At 45.3% G+C, this 21,178-nt stretch overlaps 1 protein-coding gene across 7 annotated transcripts in view; it reads left to right on the forward strand.

Moving 5' to 3' along the window:
• Nucleotides 1-21,178, forward strand: part of SMC2 (structural maintenance of chromosomes 2) — a 154,279-nt gene that overhangs the window by 90,148 nt on the left and 42,953 nt on the right. For all 7 annotated transcript variants that reach the window (XR_013213289.1, XM_077250912.1, XM_077250957.1 and 4 more), the window contains 6 exons: nt 646-781; nt 4,591-4,715; nt 6,382-6,575; nt 6,751-6,894; nt 6,976-7,170; nt 17,768-17,968. Coding sequence is in view for 6 of the 7 variants with exons in the window: in XM_077250912.1 (XP_077107027.1) it covers nt 646-781; nt 4,591-4,715; nt 6,382-6,575; nt 6,751-6,894; nt 6,976-7,170; nt 17,768-17,968 (995 nt within the window). In the remaining variant the exon portion in view is untranslated. The remainder of the gene's footprint in view (nt 1-645; nt 782-4,590; nt 4,716-6,381; nt 6,576-6,750; nt 6,895-6,975; nt 7,171-17,767; nt 17,969-21,178) is intronic.

Raw genomic sequence — 21,178 nt, forward strand, 5'->3', positions numbered from 1 at the left:
AGCTGTGTGGGGCTCATGCCATATATAGGGAGGCTGTGTGGGGCTCATGACGTATATAGGGAAGCTGTGTGGGGCTCATGCAGTGTATATAGGGAGGCTGTGTGGGGCTCATGCCGTATATAGGGAAGCTGTGTGGGGCTCATGCAGTGTGTATAGGGAGGCTGTGTGGGGATCATGCCATATATAGGGAGGCTGTGTGGGGCTCATGCCGTATATAGGGAGGCTGTGTGGGGCTCATGCTGTATATAGGGAGGCTGTGTGGGGCTCATGCTGTATATGGGGAGGCTGTGTGGGGCTCATGCCATATATAGGGAGGCTGTGTGGGGCCCATGCCGTGTATAGGGAGGCTGTGTGGGGCTCATGCTGTATATAAGGGGCTGTGTGGGGGTTCAAAGATATATAGGGGGGTGTCAGCTTACTTAGGCTCAATATTAAGTGATACAATTAATATTAATAAATTAATATCGAGTAGAATTAATTTCAAGCTATTAGTTCAGCCCACCACAACAGTCATTGTCTCTTATGTGGCCCCTTGGGAAAATTAATTGCCCACCCCTGTTATAGTCTAATCTATGAACTGGTGATGCATCAGATAACTCTGCATTATACAACAGTTGTCCTGTTTTGTTTTTTCCCTGCCGTTAGGTGCTCGTTCTCAGGCACCATCCATGTTATCTAAAGTTCAGGAGATCAAGGATGTCCAGGAGGAATTGAAGATCAAGGAGGCTGAGCTGCAGGCAGTGGAGAACGAACTAACTTCCTTAAAGAATACAGCAGAAAGGTAACACACCATTTGATCACATGCAGCTTCAGTGAGGCGTCCGCTTGTGACCAATCCTATATTAGTTGCTCGGTGTATAAAAGTAGAGCATTAATGAGTTCACAAGAAGACAGTCAGTTACAGGGTTGTTAACTTAATATTTTTTTCTTAACAGCTTATCAAAAATTAATGGACAGACAATATTTTATACAGACACATTGTAGAACTAAAATAAGATTATAAGTGATGCATATCTAAAGATCATAATTCTGATGAAAATATCCAATAAAGTGTTGGAAAATGTTGATAATTATAATATGTATAAGTTTCTTCAGTTTCAAAAAAAATTCACACTCCTTACATTTTTTTCATGGACAGGGCAAAAAAGTGCCCTTTTTTTACATATTGTCCTGAAATTTCTGGATGTTTAGGATCCCTGGTCAGTTAACGGTATGTGAAGGAAGTTTCTGAATTATGTATTCTGAGGGGATTCTTATGGTAGAACACCTAAGTCTAGGTTCAGATGTGGCATGAAGTTTCCACCTTGGACTATTGTGGATTTAAAGGGATCCTGTCAGCAGCCCCGACGTGTGCCCAAGCAGTAGTTTTCTCCCACATATGGGGTATCAGCGTACTCAGGACAAAGTGCACAACAATCTTTGGGGTCCAATTTCTCCTGTTACCCTTGTGAAAATAAAAAATTGTGGGCTAAAAGATGATTTTTTTTATTTTTCATGGCTCTACATTATAAACTTTAGTGAAAAACGTGGGGGTTCAAAGTGCTCACCACACATCTAGATAAGTTCCTTGGGGGGTCTAGTTTCCAAAATGGGGTCACTTGCCGGGAGGGAGGTTACACTGTTTAGGCAAATCAAGGGCTCTCCAAACGTGACATGCCATTCAATATCAATTCCAGGCAATTTTGCATTGAAAAAGTCAAACGGCGCTCCTTCTCTTCCGAGCTCTGACGTGCTCCTAAACAGTGTTTTTTTTCCCCATATATTGAGTATCGGCATGTTCAGGAGAAATTGCATTATAAATTTTGGGGTTCATCTTTTCCCTGTTACCCTTGTGAAAATTAAAAAAAAAAAAAAAAAAGTCTAAGGTTATATTTTAGTGAAAAAAAAGGTAAATGTTCATTTTTTTCTTCCTTTCAAATTACATTAATTCCTGTGAATCACCTGAAGGGTTAATAAACTTCTTGGATGTGGTTTTGATCAGCCTGAGGGTTCAGTTTTTAGAATGATGTAACCTTGGGGTATTTTCTTCCATGTAGACCCCTGAAAGTGACTTCAAATGTGAGATGGTCCCTAAAAAGAAAAAAAAAATGGTTTTCTAAATTTTGTTGTGAAAATGCAAAATCGCTGGTCAACTTTTAACCCTTATAACTTCCTAACGAAAAAAAATGTTGCTTCAAAAATTGTGCTGATGTAAAGTAGACATGTGGGAAATGTTATTTATGAACTATTTTGTGTGACATTTCTCTGATTTAAGGGCATAAAAATTCAAAGTTTGAAAATTGCTAAATTTTAAAAATTTTCGCCAAATGTCAGTTTTTTTACACAAACGCAAGTTATATCGAAGAAATTTTACCACTACTGTGAAGAACAATGTCACGAAAAACCAATCTATGAATCAACAAAATCTGTTGAAGCATTTCAGTTAGTACCTCATAAAGGTACAGTGGTCAGAATTATAAAAATTGGCCCGGTCATTAACGTGCAAACCACCCTCGGGGGTTAATGGGTGAAAAAAAAATCACCTTCTGCTGGATAGCACCGCCTGCACAGTAGCAACTATCGGATCGCAGATAGCTGCTACTGTGCAGACATGGCCGATGCCATTTTCCACCTTTTTTTTAGCAGGAGTTAATCTATGCCATAAAGAAAAATTTAAATACACATTATAGCTGCGATCATGCTGCAGAGTCAGCGCCTGCCTGCAGAAAGTGATTTTTTTAAATATATATAATAAATAGGAGGCAGGTCAGAAGCCATACTAACAAATAACTAAAAAGAGCAACACCCCCCCCCCCCACCACCACCACCACCTGGAGCATGATCATAACATTAACTCAAAACTGAAAATAAGGATTAAACAACAACCACAAGACGGATTTCATCAACCAAGGTATCATGTAATCCGTATAACGGTGCCGACCTGACACTGTCTGTAGGTTACTCAGCACAATCAACTTGACAGAATCCCCTTTAATTGTATACATTGTAAAAAGTGAAATTGATGGTGTATTTTTCAATATAATAGGTATGCTACACATGTGATTATACAGACTAACTATATTTCTGATGTATGTGGTTGGGGTTTGGAAAAGTGACCAAGTAGCTATGACATTGATATTTCATTGATGTAGGGAAGGAAAGGCTGCTAGTCCACATAAGAAGAGCTAATGTAGGAAAACCACTGAAAAAAGGTAATTCTGTGTAGGAAAGCCAGCTAAGACAGGGTTACATCTTAGCACTAGGTACCAGTTAGGGGAACCTGGTTAGCCATTACTAGAACCAAACCATGAACTCGCTGGGGCAGCGGAGTAGAGTGGGTTATGTTGGAGCTGCAGAGAGACGAGACAGAATCTCTCTGAGAAAAGACTGCACAAAACTGCAAGTATCAGTGGTTGCTATGAACAATAGCCGGTTTGTGTTACCAAACTGGGACTAGCTCAGCCGTGCATGAGTCACCAGTGAATGTGAGCCCACTGAACCTAAAGCAGGACCTGAAATGCCATCTTGGTGAAACCCCGTTGTTTCTTCATTGGAAAAGGATTGTGATTTTTGTTGTGTGTGTGTGTGCCGGGAGAAGGCCATTTTTCATTTAATACAGCTGTGCAAGTTTATGGAATTCAATTAACCTCACACTGCTTTAACCAAAAATCTGGTGCCTCTGTGATTTCTAGATTTGAGAGCATGAATCCCTGTTAGAAAGTTATTAGAAAACACATTTGGCTGTGTAACTGCAGACTGATCAGCGTGCCTGTTCTGAACCCTGTCTTACATCTGGAACCATCAATAGTTGACACGAGCATCAGAACCAGAGCATTTAGGGATGAAGGTGGCCTCATCTGATGTGACATGATTTTAAATCACAAGTACTCAGTGGCCTCTGATAAGGAAGAGTCAGATGGCTGTGTATCCCAAACGAGGATTAGAACGCTATGCTCAGACTGACAGTCGACCCTTCTGACCCGAGTGTGACAGCTGTCACGCTCAGGTTTGCAGACCCGACTGCCAGTCCGAGCATTGCATTGCGATCCTCTTCCAAGAGATACAGCCATCTGACTGTTAGCAGGATAATGCACCCTGCAATGCTGCTAAAATGGTTCAGGAAATTGTCTGAAAAATAACAGTTGAAGGTGCTTACTTGGCCACCAAATTCTCCACCTTAATCCAATTGAGCATTTGTGGGATGTGCTGGGAAAAAAAATCCTATCCTTGCAGGCCAAACTCTGCTTTCGTTTTGGAGCTAGCGATCATTTTCAACATGACAACTCCATGTTGCTCGACACAGCGGTCTAAAAGAGCTACCATGGCCTGCAGCATCTCCGGACTGGTTTCCCATTTAGGACATCATTGGTCACTAATCGCAAAGGAAGCTGCCGCCAGCAGATTTTGATGATTTATGTGTACAAGTGCCTTAAGCACAGCAGAACATTCCTCCGACAACCATTAATAGCCAAGGCATGTAAGTGTGTGTATTGCTGCTTGTGGAATTCGATTCTGAATAAATTGAGATGTTTTGAAAAGGTTTCCTTTTTTCATCATCTGCACGATTAACATGATCCTGTGATTTCCTAATTGCTTTGTCTTTTTTTACAGGTATCGACAGTTGAAACAGCAATGGGAGATGAAGTCTGAGCAAGCTGATCTTCTTCAAACGAAATTACAGCAAAGCTCCTATCACAAACAGCAAGAAGAATTGGAACAACTTAAACAAACTATTGGTGAGAATCTTATTTTGCAGCTTTTGTTTCCTTCAAAAGTAGTAGTGCCTTATGAAGGGAGAAATTGTCTAAATGTGTGAATCAGGCTTGAGAGAAAAGGTTTTATTTTTAGAATGATGCCTCCGTTGGCACTGAACTGATACCATAGGTTCAACGTTTCTAAATCCTGCACATTCCAGCCATCAGTCAGTGTTCTAGAAAATATTAAGATCCATAACAAACTCCAGTGAGGGGACATTCACCACCTCCTCCTCTCACACAGAATTGCAGGAAGAGAAAGCTTACAATCTACAAACCTATTTTTGTACTAGGACTACAGTTTAACCAATTAAGATAGGAAGAGTTAACCATTCAAGTTCCCTTTTGAAGCCAAGACTCCTTTCAGAGTACAGGTAATTAGACAGGAAAGCTCCTTTCTGAGGTTCCGATAACAAAAAGGATGTTTGTATACTCATAGATGGAAAAGTGTCCTTTGTCCCCAGGAAAGACATCCTGAGGTGAAGGAAACTGTTTCCTTCAGGGAAAATGCTGCACCTAAAAACAGACACAGGGACACCAGTGGAAAGATATGAATATTGGGGTTTGTATAGATCCGATATTGATGGGCCCTTTATTTTCAACTTGAGGACTAATCTGGGAAGCATATGCATATTTTTTAATAACTGTAAAACTTGCCTATAAGCCCCAAATCAGTAGTGGCCAGATCGCTGACAACAGCCATGTCATGTTTGGTCTCTGGGTAATTGTAAAATGGTGGTAATTATGACTGCGATATCGAACTACTGTGAGCGTCAGGAGTGAACATGTTGGGAATATCATCATTTTCTGAAGGCCGGAGACCATACCACAACCTGGCACACTTGAGGTCATCAAGGGGGAGTGTGTGGGTGTAACTTGGGCTAATAAAAGTCAAGGAGAATTATGATCTGAGTTCAGTGCAAAGGAAGATACATATCAGTGTAGGCTTCATCCACATTAACCAGACATTTTCAGTCAGATAGCTTCCATCTGATAAGCTGAGCCGTCTCTGTGACCAGCGTAGTACGTTTTCTCTGTTAATCAATGTTATTTTATGTAATTGTATATGCTTTATTGTTTTGTCCCCTTTGTAAAATCTTTTGTATGTTTTTATCGTTCTGGGTTAAATATAAAATTTAATAGGTCTGTTCCTTTTGTTCTGTAAGCCGCACCCCAATGCCATATGCTATTGGAACCGAAGGCATCCAGTCAGCCTCTATAAAAACGATTAGTGGTTTTATCGAGTAGTTCTTGGGTTATTGTGGAGTCAGCAGTGACTGTATCAGGGTACACATATATATATATTCCTTGCAGTGGAATCGGAGGTGTATATACCATACAGTCACTGTTAGTTTCCCAATAACCGGGCTACTAGTGGAAACCGTTTGCGGCCTCCTCTGTTAATCGTCAATCGATTTCATAGTTGACGATAGGGGGCAGCAGAGAGCTGTACATGACTAAAAAGATAACAGCAGGTGGATCTGCGTGACCTCTCGGGCTCTGATCTTTGACAATTTGTGGCAGTGGTGGGATTCTGCATCATAGTGACACTTAAGATTATTTTAATGTTAGTCTTCATTTGCAGGGCAGCATGCTTACTGATATTCATTTTTTTACAAACTTAAATATCTGCTTTTCCCAATGGTAGATGAATGTGAGGAAACATTGAAGAAATCTAAGGAGGTCCAGAAAAAAGCAGAAGAAAAATATAAAGTGCTTGAACACAAGATGAAAAATGCGGAAGCTGAGCGAGAGAAAGAACTGAAGGAAGCCCAGCAGAAACTAGATGCAGCAAAGAAGAAAGCAGATGCTTCAAATAAGAAGATGAAAGAAAAACAACAAGTTAGTGTCACATTTTTATTAGAAAAAAACTTAAAATCTGAACCATGATATTTTGATTTCTCCATTTTAATCTTTCTCTTGGTTACAGAGAGATTCCAAAAAGTAACTTTTGGTTTGCAAACATTTGTTCTGTTTTGAAATTTCCTTTTTCTTCTTCTTTGTGTTCATGGTCTAGGAGGTTGATGCTCTCATTTTGGAGCTTGAGGAACTCAAAAGGGAGCAAACAAGTTACCAGCAGCAAATTGAAGCTGTGGATGAAGCCATGAAAAGCTACAAGGAGCAACTAGATAGCATGGCAGCAGAGGTTTCTAATAATAAGGTGGTATTGATTGTATGTTATTTGAAAACATTTTGCATTTTATGAACATATGTTTTATTAATATATCTACATTTTTTCCAGGAAACTGTGAAGAAAGCTCAAGAAGAACTTGCCAAACAAAAGGCAATTATCATGGGTCATGACAAAGAAATTAAGAGTAAATCAACCGAAGCTGGCAAGATGAGGGACAACAACAATGACAGCCAGTTAAAAATAAAGGAGCTAGAGCATAATATCAGCAAACACAAGAAAGAAAGCTCTGATGCATCTGCCAGGGTAACAGTTGTTTCTAAGCTGAGCTCTGTGTCTATGGAGTCATAGGGACGTATTTGTCAAGTTAAATGCGCTAGCATCCTTCCTTAATTTGTGCTTAAAGAAAATTACTTTCTCTATCGCTTCATTGGGGGACACCACGTGTATGCTGCTGACACTACTAGGAGGCTGACACAAGGCAAAAGGTAGCTCCTCATCAAGGTAATCAGTTTTAGCTTTGGGTCAGTAGAAAGTCTGCTTCCAGATCTGTTTGTTCCTTTCTGATGCCCCACCCGACGAAGCAGCTGATCTGGCTGATCAAGTTTCTCACTTGTTGTAAATATCTCCTCACAGCGTTTCTCGACGTTGCAGATTGCTATGCAATGGCTTCCAGCAACATTATGGCTATTTGCTGAGTCTTTTGGCTTAAACCTTGAAATGCAGATGCTGCTTCCAAAAAATTCTCTCACCCGGCTCCCCTTCCAGGGTCTTCGCATGTTCAGAACCAGATTGGATCATATCATCTCTGATGCTATCGGAGGGAAGAGTGCCTCTTTTCCCCAGCAAAGTGTCTCCTCGCCAGAGAGCGCACGCTGCATTTTCGCTTTTTTGTCAATTTTCATCCTCTAGGATATCCAGCCACCCGGACCATTCCCCTGCATAGCAGGTGAAGAGGAAACCCTCCTTCCATCCGGCTCCTTCCCGGTGACCACATTGCTGTGAAAGAAAGCCCTCCCAAGCCAAATCAAACAAGTTTTCCAAGCATGTTCTTTCATCACTACTGGTCGCTCCCTGGGGATCCCCCCCCCCCAATATGGGCTGCCATCTCCTTCTATACATAGATGCGCAGATCTACATAATCCCCGACGCGTGGGTCAGAGAGATCATCTGCATCGGTTACAAAAATAGTTTTCATCTTTCCCCCACTACCGTTTTCTCAAATCCCGGCCCCCTAGAAATCCCTTGATGGTTCTTGCGTTCTTTCAAGCAATCACCTCCCTACTTTAGTCCAAAGTCATTGTTTCTCTATGGCTTCATTGGGGGACACAGGAACCATGGGTGTATGCTGCTGCCACTAGGAGGTGACACTATGCAAATAAAAAAGTTATCTCCTCCTCTGCAGTGTACACCCTACCGACAGGAAGTAGGTTATTCAGTTTAGCTTAGTGTCAGTAGGAGGTGGACATGGGTCTTTCATTAGACCCATATCTACCTCAGTGTGCGTCGTTTATTTTCAGGTACCCGGAGGGATACAGGGTGAACAGTCACCACTGTACTCCCACAAAGAGACTGAGGACTGCGTGTATTGCCACCCCGTATCCTCATAAGTCTACTCAGCAGGACCCCAGCCCCTAACACAGTAGCATGTTCAGGCAATCCGGTCCTAGCCCCCGTCTTCCACCCACTTGCCCACCAGAGCCTGTCGGTTGAGAAGACGAGGATGACCTTCAGCAAGTTTCTTTCCTGGACGTCATTTGCATTCCCTGGAGAATGAGGTACCTCTTTCCCCAGGATTTTCTTCCAAGATATACAGATGAAGATGGTGAGTATGTGTCAGGGGTAATTCCCCTCCCTCCACCATGCAGGGGCTCCGGGACGCTTATGTCTGTCCCTGACAGCTACTGTCTCCCTGTGCTCAGAGGATCCCCATTCCCGGCGCACTTTTTTTATACCTTTGGATGGGTTTCAGATTGGAGTATCGGTGACACCGGATTCCTTGTACCTCCGCACCGTTCCTCATTCCCGGTGGCCGCCGGGCTTTTAAATCTAGGCCCCGGCTTCTCGGGCCTTGTACTGTGTGGTAACTCTGCCCCTGTCTTCTCTCCTTCGGGCAGGCTTTTCTCCCCCCGTCTCTCTTACCGCACGGCGCCTAGCTCCGCCCACTCCTCCCGGCCACAGCACTGCCGGCAATAGCGCCATCTTGGCACTCCCGGATCACGCGTTTGACTCCGCCCCCTCTTCCGCCCTTAGAGAGCGAGTTTTCGCTCTTACGTCCACCTTTTCCTGCTCCTGGCGGTCGCCATTTTCGGCGCGAGGATTCGGTGGCAATTTTCCCTACAGGACCTGTCTTCTGAGAGTGACGCTTCCATTACGATCTTTTCAGCCCCTACAGCCTGGAAGCTACAGGACATCTGCCGTGAGTAGCTCTGCACTGCAGACTAACACTCTCCTCTGCTCTCCTGTCCCCTAACCCTCTGGCATTTTTTTAGTGGGTCTGTTTCACAATGTCTAATTCTAAGGGAGAACGTCCTCGTCCTCCTGCTTCCTCCTCATCTGTTTTAGTCAGACATTTTGTATGTTCTTCCTGTCAATGCAGGCTTCCCCCTCTGTCAGATCTGCACCAACCCCACTGTGCCCACCACCAAGGAACCCCCTACTCCTCCGCTTGAGTGACACTTCCATCCCAGGATGGGCTTCCTCTCTGTCACAATCTGTGGCTTATCTTACCAGGGTGTCTCAGACCCTGGTGTCCGTACTGGTTAGGTTACCCCTGCAGACGCCTGTGGCAGCCAGCGGGCCACCGGAAGCTCCGTCCGAGCTTGCCAATATAGGCTGCAAAAGATCCAGACAGGAACGCCGGTCCAAGTCCTCTTCCCGTTCCATCTCGCCCCACGCTCCGTTTCAGCGGTCTGCTTCTCCCTGGTCTTATTCTCCCGAGTCTGGCGAGGCGTTTTCAGACACGCCTTTGGAGGATGTTTTGGAGCTGGATTCGAACCAAATCGCTAGCATGAGGGATATGGTTCAGAGCCTCATTGTGGCATCAAAGATTCCTGTACGGAAAACGCAGATCAGGCGGTTTCGTTTACATGGACTAAACCACCTTCCAAGGTTTTCTCTCCTCATTCCGAATTCGAAGAAAGCCAGAGAAAGGGAGAATCCGACCAGACGTTTACAAAGAGGAAAGTTCCTTGGCGTATTATATACTTTTCTCTGGAGCTCACCGCCAACTGGACAACCACTCCCTCTGTGGACCCGCCAGTTTCCAGACTGTCTACCAACACAGTTCTCCCGCTTTCTGGTGGAGCATCTCTGAAGGATTCTAATGATAGAATTATGGAATCCTTTGCGAAGTCAGCCTTGAAGCAGCTGCGTCCTCTCTGTCTGGCCTTTGCCGCCACTTGGGTTTCAAAGTCTGTGACCAAATGGGCCAAACAATTCCGTCAGGGCATTCTGGCTGGGGCTTCAACCAGAACAGCTGACTGAGCTTGCCAACCAGATTTCACACGCAGGGGAGTATTTGGTTTCCGCCTCCCTGGTTGCCGCGTCTTGCGCTGCTCAGGCGTCCAGTAATGTGGTGGCCATCCATCGGTCTATCTGGCTTAAGGCCTGGCAAGCGGACTTATCTTCAAAGAAGTCCCTCACCAGCCTACCTTTTCAGGGATAGCGTCTTTTCGGCTCCAGGCTGGACCAAATTATTAAGGACTTTACCGGGGGCCAAGTTCCCTTCTCCCCCAGTCCACATCTCGTTGACCTTTTCTGAAGCGGCAGTTTCGATCCTTTCGGCCCTTTCATCTTTCGCAACGAAAGAATCCGTTTCACAACAAGAGAGGCAGCCAGCACGCCAAGATAGGAAGAAGGTTTCCTTCAGGCCCACTCCCAAGGTAGATCCACCTGGAAGGTCTACCTTGGCATGACTCTCGGTGAGACCCCAGCGCCTCTCCCAAGCTGGGCGGACGTTTGGCTCACCTCTGGTGGACGCATGGGTTAGGGAAGTTGTATCCTCAGGTTACAAAATAGAATTTGTTTCTCGGCCCCAGGATCGCTTCTTTGAATCTCGTCCTCCTTTGCAGCCATCACCTCTTTCCTCAGTTCGGGGGTAATCATTCCAGTTCCAGAAAGAGAAAGGTTTACAGGTTTATACGCAAATCTGTTAATGTGTCATGTCGGACGCTGTTCATACTAGGGCGTTCGACAGACAGCGGTAATTCCGCTTTTGTCCACTATGTGCTCAGTGGCCTCGGCTAGATTTTATCTAGCTGGTCCGGGGTTAATTTAGCTGGTGCTCGGATTGGAAGCTGGGTCACGCCCTCTGCCTTTAAATAGTTCTTCTGAACATTGGGCGTCGCCGATTATAGCTTCTGTCTTGTGCTTGGTTATCTCGGTCTGGAGTGGTGATCTAGGAGAAGGAGTATCATATCTGGTGGTGTATTTCCCTTTGTCATATTTTCTCCTTCCTATATTTGTATTTGTTTTGCCCTGTGCATTTATAGTGTATTCCTGTGTGACTGCGGCGTGGTTCATATTTTCCGTTATCCTTGTCTGTGCTAACTGTGGGTATTGGTGTGTGGTCTCTTCACTGGGTGGTGGGTGGTGGTTTCAGCCTAGGGTTGAAACAGGAGATAGGGTGAGGATGGAGGCCCAGACATGCACACCATCAGTGTAAACTCTGGGAGAGGGTCAGTCAGGATTTCCCTAGTCTGAGGGAAATCGCAGGGGCCCGGGTTATTAGCTCTTGCCTACCTAGGCTTCCCGTGACATAATGATGTCAAAGAAAGATGTCTCGGTTCGTCCCATTCTGCATCTCTAGCTACTGAACAAAGGGGTTCGTCTACAACACTTTAGGATGGAGTCCCTCCGTTCAGGAATCGCCTCTATGGAGGCACAGGAATTTCTGTGCTCCATAGACATTCAGGACACCCATCTTCATGTCCCTATATTCCCGGGACATCACAAATTCCTGCGTTTTGCCGTACATCAGGAGTGTTTCCAGTTTGTCACCCTGCCGTTCCATCTCTCAACCACTCCCAGGGTCTTTACAAAGATCATGGCAGCGTTGTTGGCCATTTTGAGGATCAGAGGCCTGGTGCTCTTTCCGTACATCGACGACATCCTCATCAAGGCTCCGTCCTTTTCCCAGGCTCACAAAAGTCTGACCATCGTCCTCAACACCTTGTCCCATTTCGTGTGGCTGGTCAACAGAAAGAAGTCCTGCCTTGTTCCGACTCAGTTTCTAGTATTTCTAGGCATGCTGTTCGATACCCGTCAGCCCAGGGTTTTCCTTCCCGAACAGATCAGAGCAATTCTCCGGCGGGAAGTTCGCTTGCTTCAGGGCCCTCGGCTTCCTTCCGATCGGCCATGAAGGTCCTGGGGAGGATGGTGGCAAAGTCTGAGGCGATCCCCTTCACTCAATTCCACTCAAGACCTCTTCAGCAGGCCATCCTTTGCCAGTGGGACAAGTCTGTCTTTTCTCTGGGTCCGATTCGGCTCTCGTCCCAGGTCAAACGGTCTCTCAATTGGTGGCTGACGTCACACCTCATCTTCCAGGGTCCATCCTTCCTTCCCGTTCATTGGCTGGTGGTAACGACGGGCGCCAGCCTTCTCGGCTGGGGGGTGCGGTTTTTCGTCACCTGACTGTCCAGGGGCGTTGGTCGCTGCAGGAGTCTTCTCTGCCGATCAACGTCCTCAAGATACAGGCCATTTTCCTGTCCCTCCTTCTCTGGGAAAGGTTTTTCAGGGGTCTGCCAATCCGAATTCAGACGGCAGTGGCATATGTCAACCACCAGGGAGGGACTCGTTAGTTTCTTGGCTTTGGCCGAGGTATCCAAGATCCTCCTTTGGGCTGAGATGACGGTTCCGGCGATATCCGCGGTGCATATTCCCGGCGTAGACAACTGGGCCGCTGATTTTCTCAGCCGTGAGGGTCTCGCGGCAGGGGAATGGGCCCTGCATCTGGAAGTCTTATATCAGATTTGTCTTCGAAGGGGGACTCCGAATGTGGACCTCATGGCATCCCGCCTGAACAGGAAGTTCGTCTCCAGATCCCGTGATCCTCTCGCTTTGGGTGCCGATGCTCTGGCCATTCCTTGGTCGCTTTTCGTGCTTCCCTATCTGTTCCCTCACCTTCCTCCTCTTCCCAAACTGTTGAAGATCAAGGTGGAGGGAGTGCCGGTCATTCTGGACGCACCGGTTTGGCCCAGAAGGTCTTGGTTCGCGGAAATCTTCCATCTTCTCGCGGGCGCTCCCTGGAGGCTTCCAGACAGATCCGATCTGCTGTTCCAAGGTCCGATCTGCCGCCCGAATTCTCGGTCGCTCAGTTTGACGGTATGGCTGTTGATGCCACGGTTTTGAAAGCGTCCATTTTTTCAGATTGGGTGATTCACACTATGATCCACGCTAGGAAACCGCCGTCTTCCAGGATCTACTATCAGACCTGGAAGGCCTATTTCCACTAGTGCGAGTCCAATCATATCTCACGGATGCCCCTTTTCTCTCCCTTCTATTTTGGCATTTCTCCAGTTGGGACTGGATGCAGGTCTTGCCCTTATCTCTCTAAAGGGTCAAGTTTCAACACTTTCCATCCTTTTCCAGAAGATGTTATCATCCCGACCGCAGGTCAAGACGTTCCTTCAGGGAGTAGCACATGCAGCTCCTCCATATCGGGCTCCCGTGGATCCATGGGATCTCAATCTAGTTCTGGAGGCCCTGAAGGATTCTCCCTTTGAGCCTCTCAGAGAGGTTGCCCTGTTATTTCTGTCCTGGAAGGTGGCCTTTCTTGTGGCCATCACCCCTATCCGGCGCGTCTCGGAGTTGGTGGCCTTTTCTTGTCGCCCTCCTTTCTTGGTTATTCACCAGGATAAGGTGGTCCTATGACCTCAGCCTTCCTTTCTTCCCAAGGTGATGTCCACCTTCCACCTCAATGAGGACATTGTTCTACCCTCTTTGTCCTGCTCCGACTCATTTTCTGGAGTGTTCATTGAACAAGCTAGTCCTGGTCAGGGCGGTGAAGGTCTACCTGGCTAGTACGGCTTCTTTTCGGAAGACGGATTCTCTTTTCATCATTCCAGATGGAATGTGTAGAGGCCTGCCGGCTTCCAAGGCGACTATTGCTCGCTGGATCTGACCAGCAATTTAGGAGGCTTACCGGGTCAAGAACCCCTTCTGGGGTTAAGGCTCATTCTACCCGGGCAGTTGGCGCCTCCTGAGCGGTACACCACAGGGCTTCCGCCCAACAGCTTTGCAAAGTGGCAACCTGGTCTTACGTCCACACGTTCGCCAAATTTTACAAGGTCTATACCTACGCTTTGGCGGACGCCAGCCTAGGTAGAAGGATCTTGCTGGCAGCAGTGGTGAGTTCTCCGACCTGATGGAAGTCTGGTTTTCCCTCCCCAGGGACTGCTTTGTGACATCCCATGGTTCTTGTGTCCCCCAATGAAGCGGTAGAGAAAAGAGGATTTTTGGTTGCTTACCGTAAAATCTGTTTCTCGAAGCTTTCATTGGGGGACACAGCACCCTCCAAAGTTGAACAGCTCTGTTTTATTGAGTGATATTGTTAAAGTATGAGTTTTCTTTCTCTTTTACATGTTGCTTCTCCTACTGCTTTCTCACTAACTGAATATCCTACTTCCTGTCGGTAGGGTGTACACTGCAGAGGAGGAGCTAACTTTTTTATTTGCATAGTGGCAGCAGCATACACCCATGGTTCCTGTGTCCCCCAGTGAAGGCTCCGAGAAACAGATTTTACGGTAAGCAACCAAAAATCCTGTTTTCCCGTTCCTCCTTAGGAGCATTTTTCAGGTTTCTACTCAAAAAAGGATGATTCAATCCTCCCCATTCTGGACATCAAGCTCCTGAATAAACAAGTGCGTCTTCACCACTTCAGGATTGAGTCCCTCTGTTTGGTGATTGCCTGTGTAGAACTGGCCCGAGTTCCTCTGTTCTGTGGACATTCAAGACACTTACTTTCATATCTCAGTCTGCAATTCTCATCAGAAGTTCCTTCGCTCTGCTGTCAGGATTCTCACTTTTAATTGATGGATCTACCTGTCTTGCCTGGACTGGCTCATCAACACCTCAAAGTCATCTCTGATCCCGGCCCATCGCCTAGTTTTCCTATACATGCTTTTCGATACTGCACAAGCCAGAGTCTTTCATCCACAAGAAAAGGTCTCCTCCCTTCTTGGGATTTGTCCTCTCAGATGTCCATCTCCTCGTTCACTTCAGACTTGCATGAGTGTGCCAAGCAAGATGATAGCCACGATGCAGTCTGTTCCATTCGCATAGTTTCACCCTCATCATCTGCAGCTCGCACTCCTGTTGAGACAAGAAGACCTCTCTGGACAGACCCAACCTTCTCTCTCCACATATAGAATGAAGCCACCATGCCAGCAACTATCTCGCCTCATTCGCCACAGGAGGTCTTTTCTCCAATTACACTGGCAGATCGTGTCAACGGACACCAGCCTGCTTGGCTGGGAAGCAATATTTCACCAGTTTGCAGTCTAGGGCCGTTGGAAATCTCGGGAGTCCTCACTACCCATCAGTATCCTGGAACTTCGGGTCATCTACCTCACCCTTTGGAACTGGGAGGATCTTCTAACTTGTCATCCCATGCGCATTCAGTCCCAAAAATGCAACAGCTGTCGGGTAGATAAATCACCAGGGTAGAGCTTGAAGCAGATACGTTATGTCCGAGATCCATCTGGCTTGGGCCACACAGAAAGTGCCCTCAATATCAGCGGTTCCCGGAGTGGACAGACAACTGGGCAGCCTACTTCCTAAGTTGCCAGGGTCTCTCCTCAGGCGGTTTTCTGTCTGAGGGGCACACCCAACCTCCTCCTGATGGCATCCAGGATGAGCAGCAAAGTTCCTCGCTTCGTCTCCAGGTCTGTCGACCCCCTCGGAATTGGCTCAGACTCTCTGGACCTTCATTGGTCGTAGTTCCACCTGCCATATCTCTTTCCACCTCTCACTTTGATTACTAGGCTCATCAAGAAGATCAATGCGGAGGGAGTACCAGTCATTCTTGTGGCTCCAGACTGTCCCAAAAGAGCTTGGTACGCAAAAGTGGGCAATCTCATAGCAGACGTGCCGTGGAGACTCCCGAATTGTCCAGTCCTACTTTCCCAAGGTTTCCTCTTCCATCAGAATTCTCAGTCTCTCAATTTAATGGCATGGCTGTTGAAGCCACAGTCTTGAAGCATGAAGGTTTCTCTGAACAGGTCATTCGGACCATAATCAAAGGGAGGAAGCCACCTTCCTTCTGCTTTTAACATCGCACTTGGAAGACCTTTTTTAACTGGTGTGAAGTCGAGCACGCAGCTCATTTGTACTTTTCTTTTCCATCCCTTCTGGCCTCTATTCAGTCAGGTCTCCAATCTGGCCTCTCTCTCAACTCCCTCAAGGGCCAGGTCTTCCCTGTCAATCCTGTTCTAGAGGAACCTAGCTTGCCGCTCTCAGGTCAGGGCCTTCTTACAGTGAGTTGATCATTCTGTTCCTCTCGATGTGAACCCCTAGGACCTCAACCTGGTCCTAAATCCTCTTCAGGGTTCCCCCTTTCAGACCACTCAGGACGCTTCTCTCCCCCTGCTTTCCTGGAAGGTTGCCTTCCTGGTGGCCATCACCTCCATCAGGCGAGTCTCTGAGCTGGCTTCTCTTTCGTGCCATTCGGAGGCAAAGTGATGCTACTTACTTACAGTGCCTTCCTTTCTCCTGAAAGTAGTTTTCTCCTTCCACCATAATAAGAACATAGTCCTTTCTTCCTTCCTTCATTTTGTCCATCTCTCTCTTCCCCTCTCCAGAACAGTATCTTTCAGACATTCTGACTTTGTTCATGATTCCAGAGGTTCACCACAGAGGTCTTTTGGCCTCATAGGCCACAATTGCCCACTGGATTCGCTCTGCTATCTGGGAAGAGTATCACACAAGATTGACTGCCCCCACCCGGGATCAAAGCTCACTCCACTTATGCAGTTTTGATCTCCTGGGCTGTTCGCCATCAGGCCTATTCATCGCAGCACTGCAAGGCTTCTACATGGTTTTCAGTACATACGTTCTCAAAGTTCTACAGAGTGCATACCTGCCTCGGCTGATGTGATCTTAGGTAGGAAGGTTTTGCTAGCAGCAATCACCTGGCCCAAGTCTTCCTTTGAACGTTCTTCAATTTTTTTATTTCCCACTTTTGGGACTGCTTTAGGACGTCCCATGGCCTCTTTTCCCAATGAAGCAATAGAGAAAAAAGGATTTTTGGTACTTACCGGGAAATTGTTCTTTGAGCCTTCATTCCTGCCCTTATTATGCCTATGTTGAACTTGTTCAAGTTAATGTTTTCTGTTGCCTCTCCTACTGCTTTCTCACTAACTGATTAGCTTTTTGCCAGTTTGTGGGTGTATCCTGCTAAGGAGGAACTAACTTTTTTTTTTGCCTAGTGCCAGCCTCTTGGTAGCAGCAGCATACACCCAAATGAAAGCTTCGAGAGATTATACTGTAAATACCCCAAATCCTCTTTTCGTGACTTGCAACATAGTTGATATGTTTTAGACACTTTGCATCTTGTCCAAGGGGATGCGACCTCGCTAAAAAGGGTGTTAAAAAAATAAAAAGTGGCACCCATTTCTGTCACAAAGTAAACCATTTTATAGGTGATGTAATCTTGGACGATAATGTCTTCAAAATTAGATTGAACAAACGGCATGAACGAATTTTAAAATGTGGTAAGTTTATTAAACTGTTTGCACTGTCTAAGAATTTGACAGCTTTGATACATATGCCCCATTATGTCCAGTTTAATAGAGCCAATTAAATATCAATGTTTTGAGTAGAATAAAAATATGGAATTAATATGGAAAAGGTGTTTGGGTTCCTGACAGTTTCTAACGATCGGCTACCTCTTTTTTCCAATAAGGTTGCAAAAATGCTTACTGACTATGAGTGGATTTCTTCTGAGAAGCATCTTTTTGGGCTTGAAAACACAGCCTATGACTTTAAAGCCAACAATCCCAAAGCTGCAGGTCAGAGGCTACAGAAATTGCAAGAAATGAAAGAGAAGCTGGGTCGGAATGTCAACATGAGAGCAATGAATATGCTAACACAAGCAGAAGAGAGGGTAAGAGTGGGCATCCTGTAAATCTATTGTCAAGCATCTATCTTAATTAATTATCATTAATGACCGCCAATGCTCATTTTAATGGCGGTCATTAAGGGTACTTATTCCTCAGTGCCGCTTTTTAACGGCGCTGATGAATAAGTGAATGGCGGCAGCGATTCCCGCAGGTGTCAGCTGTACGTGACAGCTGACACCCTGCCGTATTGGACCCGAATTAACCCCTTAAATAATCGTGACAGCGGTATTTAAGTTGTTACAAGGGGGTCACGAAACCCCCTTAGTAATCATCGGATCCCCGCTATGGGAATTGTACAAAGAATTACGGTAGTTCTCCAATCAAATTTAATATAAAAAGTAAATAATTTTATTGAAACATATAGTTTAAAAATTCTATAAGAAAGGAGATGCAAGCAAACAGAACAAAAAAATGGAAAACGAGCCAACACTAAGCAAGTAAGTTATGTCCAAAATTATGTATGGAGAGTACATCAACTTGCAATAACAGACCCTAGCTGACAGTAATGAAAATAATAGCCAGTGCACCCATTCTGAGGAAGAGGACTAATTCTTTGTATAGGTTCCTTCTGTTGTCACGGTCCTCCGTGTACATATTGTAGGGCACCTTTGTGGTTACCATGGTACCCCTGATGTGATGACCCCAGGGTAAGATGGCCTGTGAAATCCAGCAATAAGCTGGGTCTCACAGGCTGAGTCAGTGATTGTCAGTGAGACAATGACTGTTCTCATGCACTGCTGTACATGAGTACAACACTATATGAGACTAGTGATCAAAATAAAAATGATACATGCCCTGCATTAAAAGTGTAAAAACTTGAAAAAAAAGTTACATAAAATATGTAAAAGAGTAAGAAAAACACACAAATGCGCACACAAATCACTTAGGCTACGTTCACATTTGCGTTGTGCGCCGCAGCGTCGGCGCCGCAACGCACAACGCAAACAAAAACGCAGCAAAACGCATGCACAACGCTGCGTTTTGCGCCGCATGCGTCCTTTTTTTCATTGATTTTGGACGCAGCAAAAATGCAACTTGCTGCGTCCTCTGCGCCCGGACGCGGGCGCCGCAGGGACGCATGCGGCGCAAAACGCAAGTGCGAAGCATGTCCATGCGCCCCCATGTTAAATATAGGGGCGCATGACGCATGCGGCGACGCTGCGGCGCCGACCGCAAATGTGAACGTAGCCTAAAATCTATCACGCTACTCAAAACGCAGCGTTTCTGAAAAAAATTACATTTTTATCACTAAAATCTCATGTTTCAAAATCTCAATGACATAAAATTCTGTGAGGCACCTATGGGTTTAAAATACTCACTAAACCTAGTCTAGTTTCCAAAATGGGGTCACTTGTGGTGGGTTACTGCTGTTTTCACAGGGGCTCTTCAAATGCAACCCTTTTAACTTCCTAACAAAAAAAATGTTTCAAAAATTGTTCTGATGTAGACATGTGGGAAATATTATTAACTATTTGTGTGGCATAACTCTCTGATTTAAGGGCATAAAAATTAAGTTTGAACATTTTGAAATTTCACAAAATTTTCATTATTTTCACAAATAAACACAAGTCATATCGAAGAAATTTTTACCACTGTCAAGAAGTACAATGTCATGAAAAAACAATCTTAGAATCCAGGGCTGTGGAGTTGGTAAGCCAAACCTCTGACTCCTCAATTTCCGTGACACCGACTCCCTCATACATGGCTCATATTTAAGTGATAAATTAACTGTAGTAAAATGGTAACATCAGGCTTTTAATCATTATTATGATACAATAATCAAGCCATTTAGATAGAACATAAAATATATTTATTGGAATACAACTTTTAAGCAAAAAAACTTTTGCATATTTACAATTTATTATACACTATGCAGTAAGTGGGGGGAAAATAATTAGGTCAGATTTGAAGTCTTCTATGAAGGAGGATCTGATGGAAGCGATACCATTTCTCAAAACAAATTCATAGACTGTTCAATTGTTAGTACGTTTTTGTTAAACTCTTTTTTAAGGCTAGAGAACAACCTCTCTACACTAACTTGGGTTGGTGGCAAAGCAGTAACCACATGGGCAACATCTCTAATAATTTCAGGGCATAAAGGAATTGCATCGTGCACAGTCAGTTTTGATTAACGATTGAACTCTTCTACTTCTTTGAGAGCAAGTGAAAAATTCTGCTGAAATACGGTCAATCTGTTTTCTATGGGAGTGGAATTTTTTCCCTGCAGCAATACTTTGTGTGGAGAAACGGGGTCAGTTGGTGCTCTCGTCCGCTGGCCTGGCTGTCTTTAGCAAGACTGCATGGACCACGGCTCATACCACTGAACGCCCGCTCTATCTCCCAGTGGGCAATATACTACACAGACAACACAGAGTTAAGGTAAAACAGTGTGGCAATACTTTATTGAACCACAGCACACAATAGCAAACAGAACACTCCCACCAATTACCCCAAGATGGTGCACATTACAGGGCCTCACCCTTCCGCTGACTCGTCGAGATAATGGTAGATGTTATGTCAGAGCTCCCAGGGTCGCTACTCCATCTGTGGATGAACGCACAGAGAAGGGGTAACAACAAGCATAGGGAGATGACCAAGAACTGTCCATAGAGTCCATACAAGGTCCAAAGCCAGTTGACACGAGAGTCACCACCTGGCTTATCTGACAATCTCCATGGAACCAGGCAACCAGCGGGTCCCAACCCTGGCTTTCTCCAAACAGATCCATGGTTCAGAGATGGTCACTGGATCAGATCTGTGTCCTTCCAACCGGAGCCGAAAACCCCTGGGTTGTTTCCTTTAGAATCATAGATCAGTGTCCCTCGTGATGGTGCCATGATGAATTGGCTGCAGTCCTTTCTCTTGTCTGTTGGGTGGTTTGCAGAATGTCTGCCTGATAGCTCTGTGTTACTTCAGTCTCCCAGGATGTGATCTGAGTCTTTTTTATACCCAAGGCAAGTAAGCTATTTTTAGAATTACCCAGGGTCTTTCAGTCCAACATCAAGATAAGGTAAACAATGGTGATGGGATGAAGTAGCACTATTAGCATATAAGCACACATCAATAAACAAAGCTTAACACACTCAATGTACAGTCACTATTACAGACTTACACAGTATGTTAGATAGTATATCAGTTGGCAAGTCTGCCTTCTTGACCCATCAGACATAAACACTTAAATTCACAAGCCAATA

The sequence above is a fragment of the Ranitomeya variabilis genome, chromosome 1 (genome assembly GCF_051348905.1).
Source record: "Ranitomeya variabilis isolate aRanVar5 chromosome 1, aRanVar5.hap1, whole genome shotgun sequence".
Taxonomy (NCBI): domain Eukaryota; kingdom Metazoa; phylum Chordata; class Amphibia; order Anura; family Dendrobatidae; genus Ranitomeya; species Ranitomeya variabilis.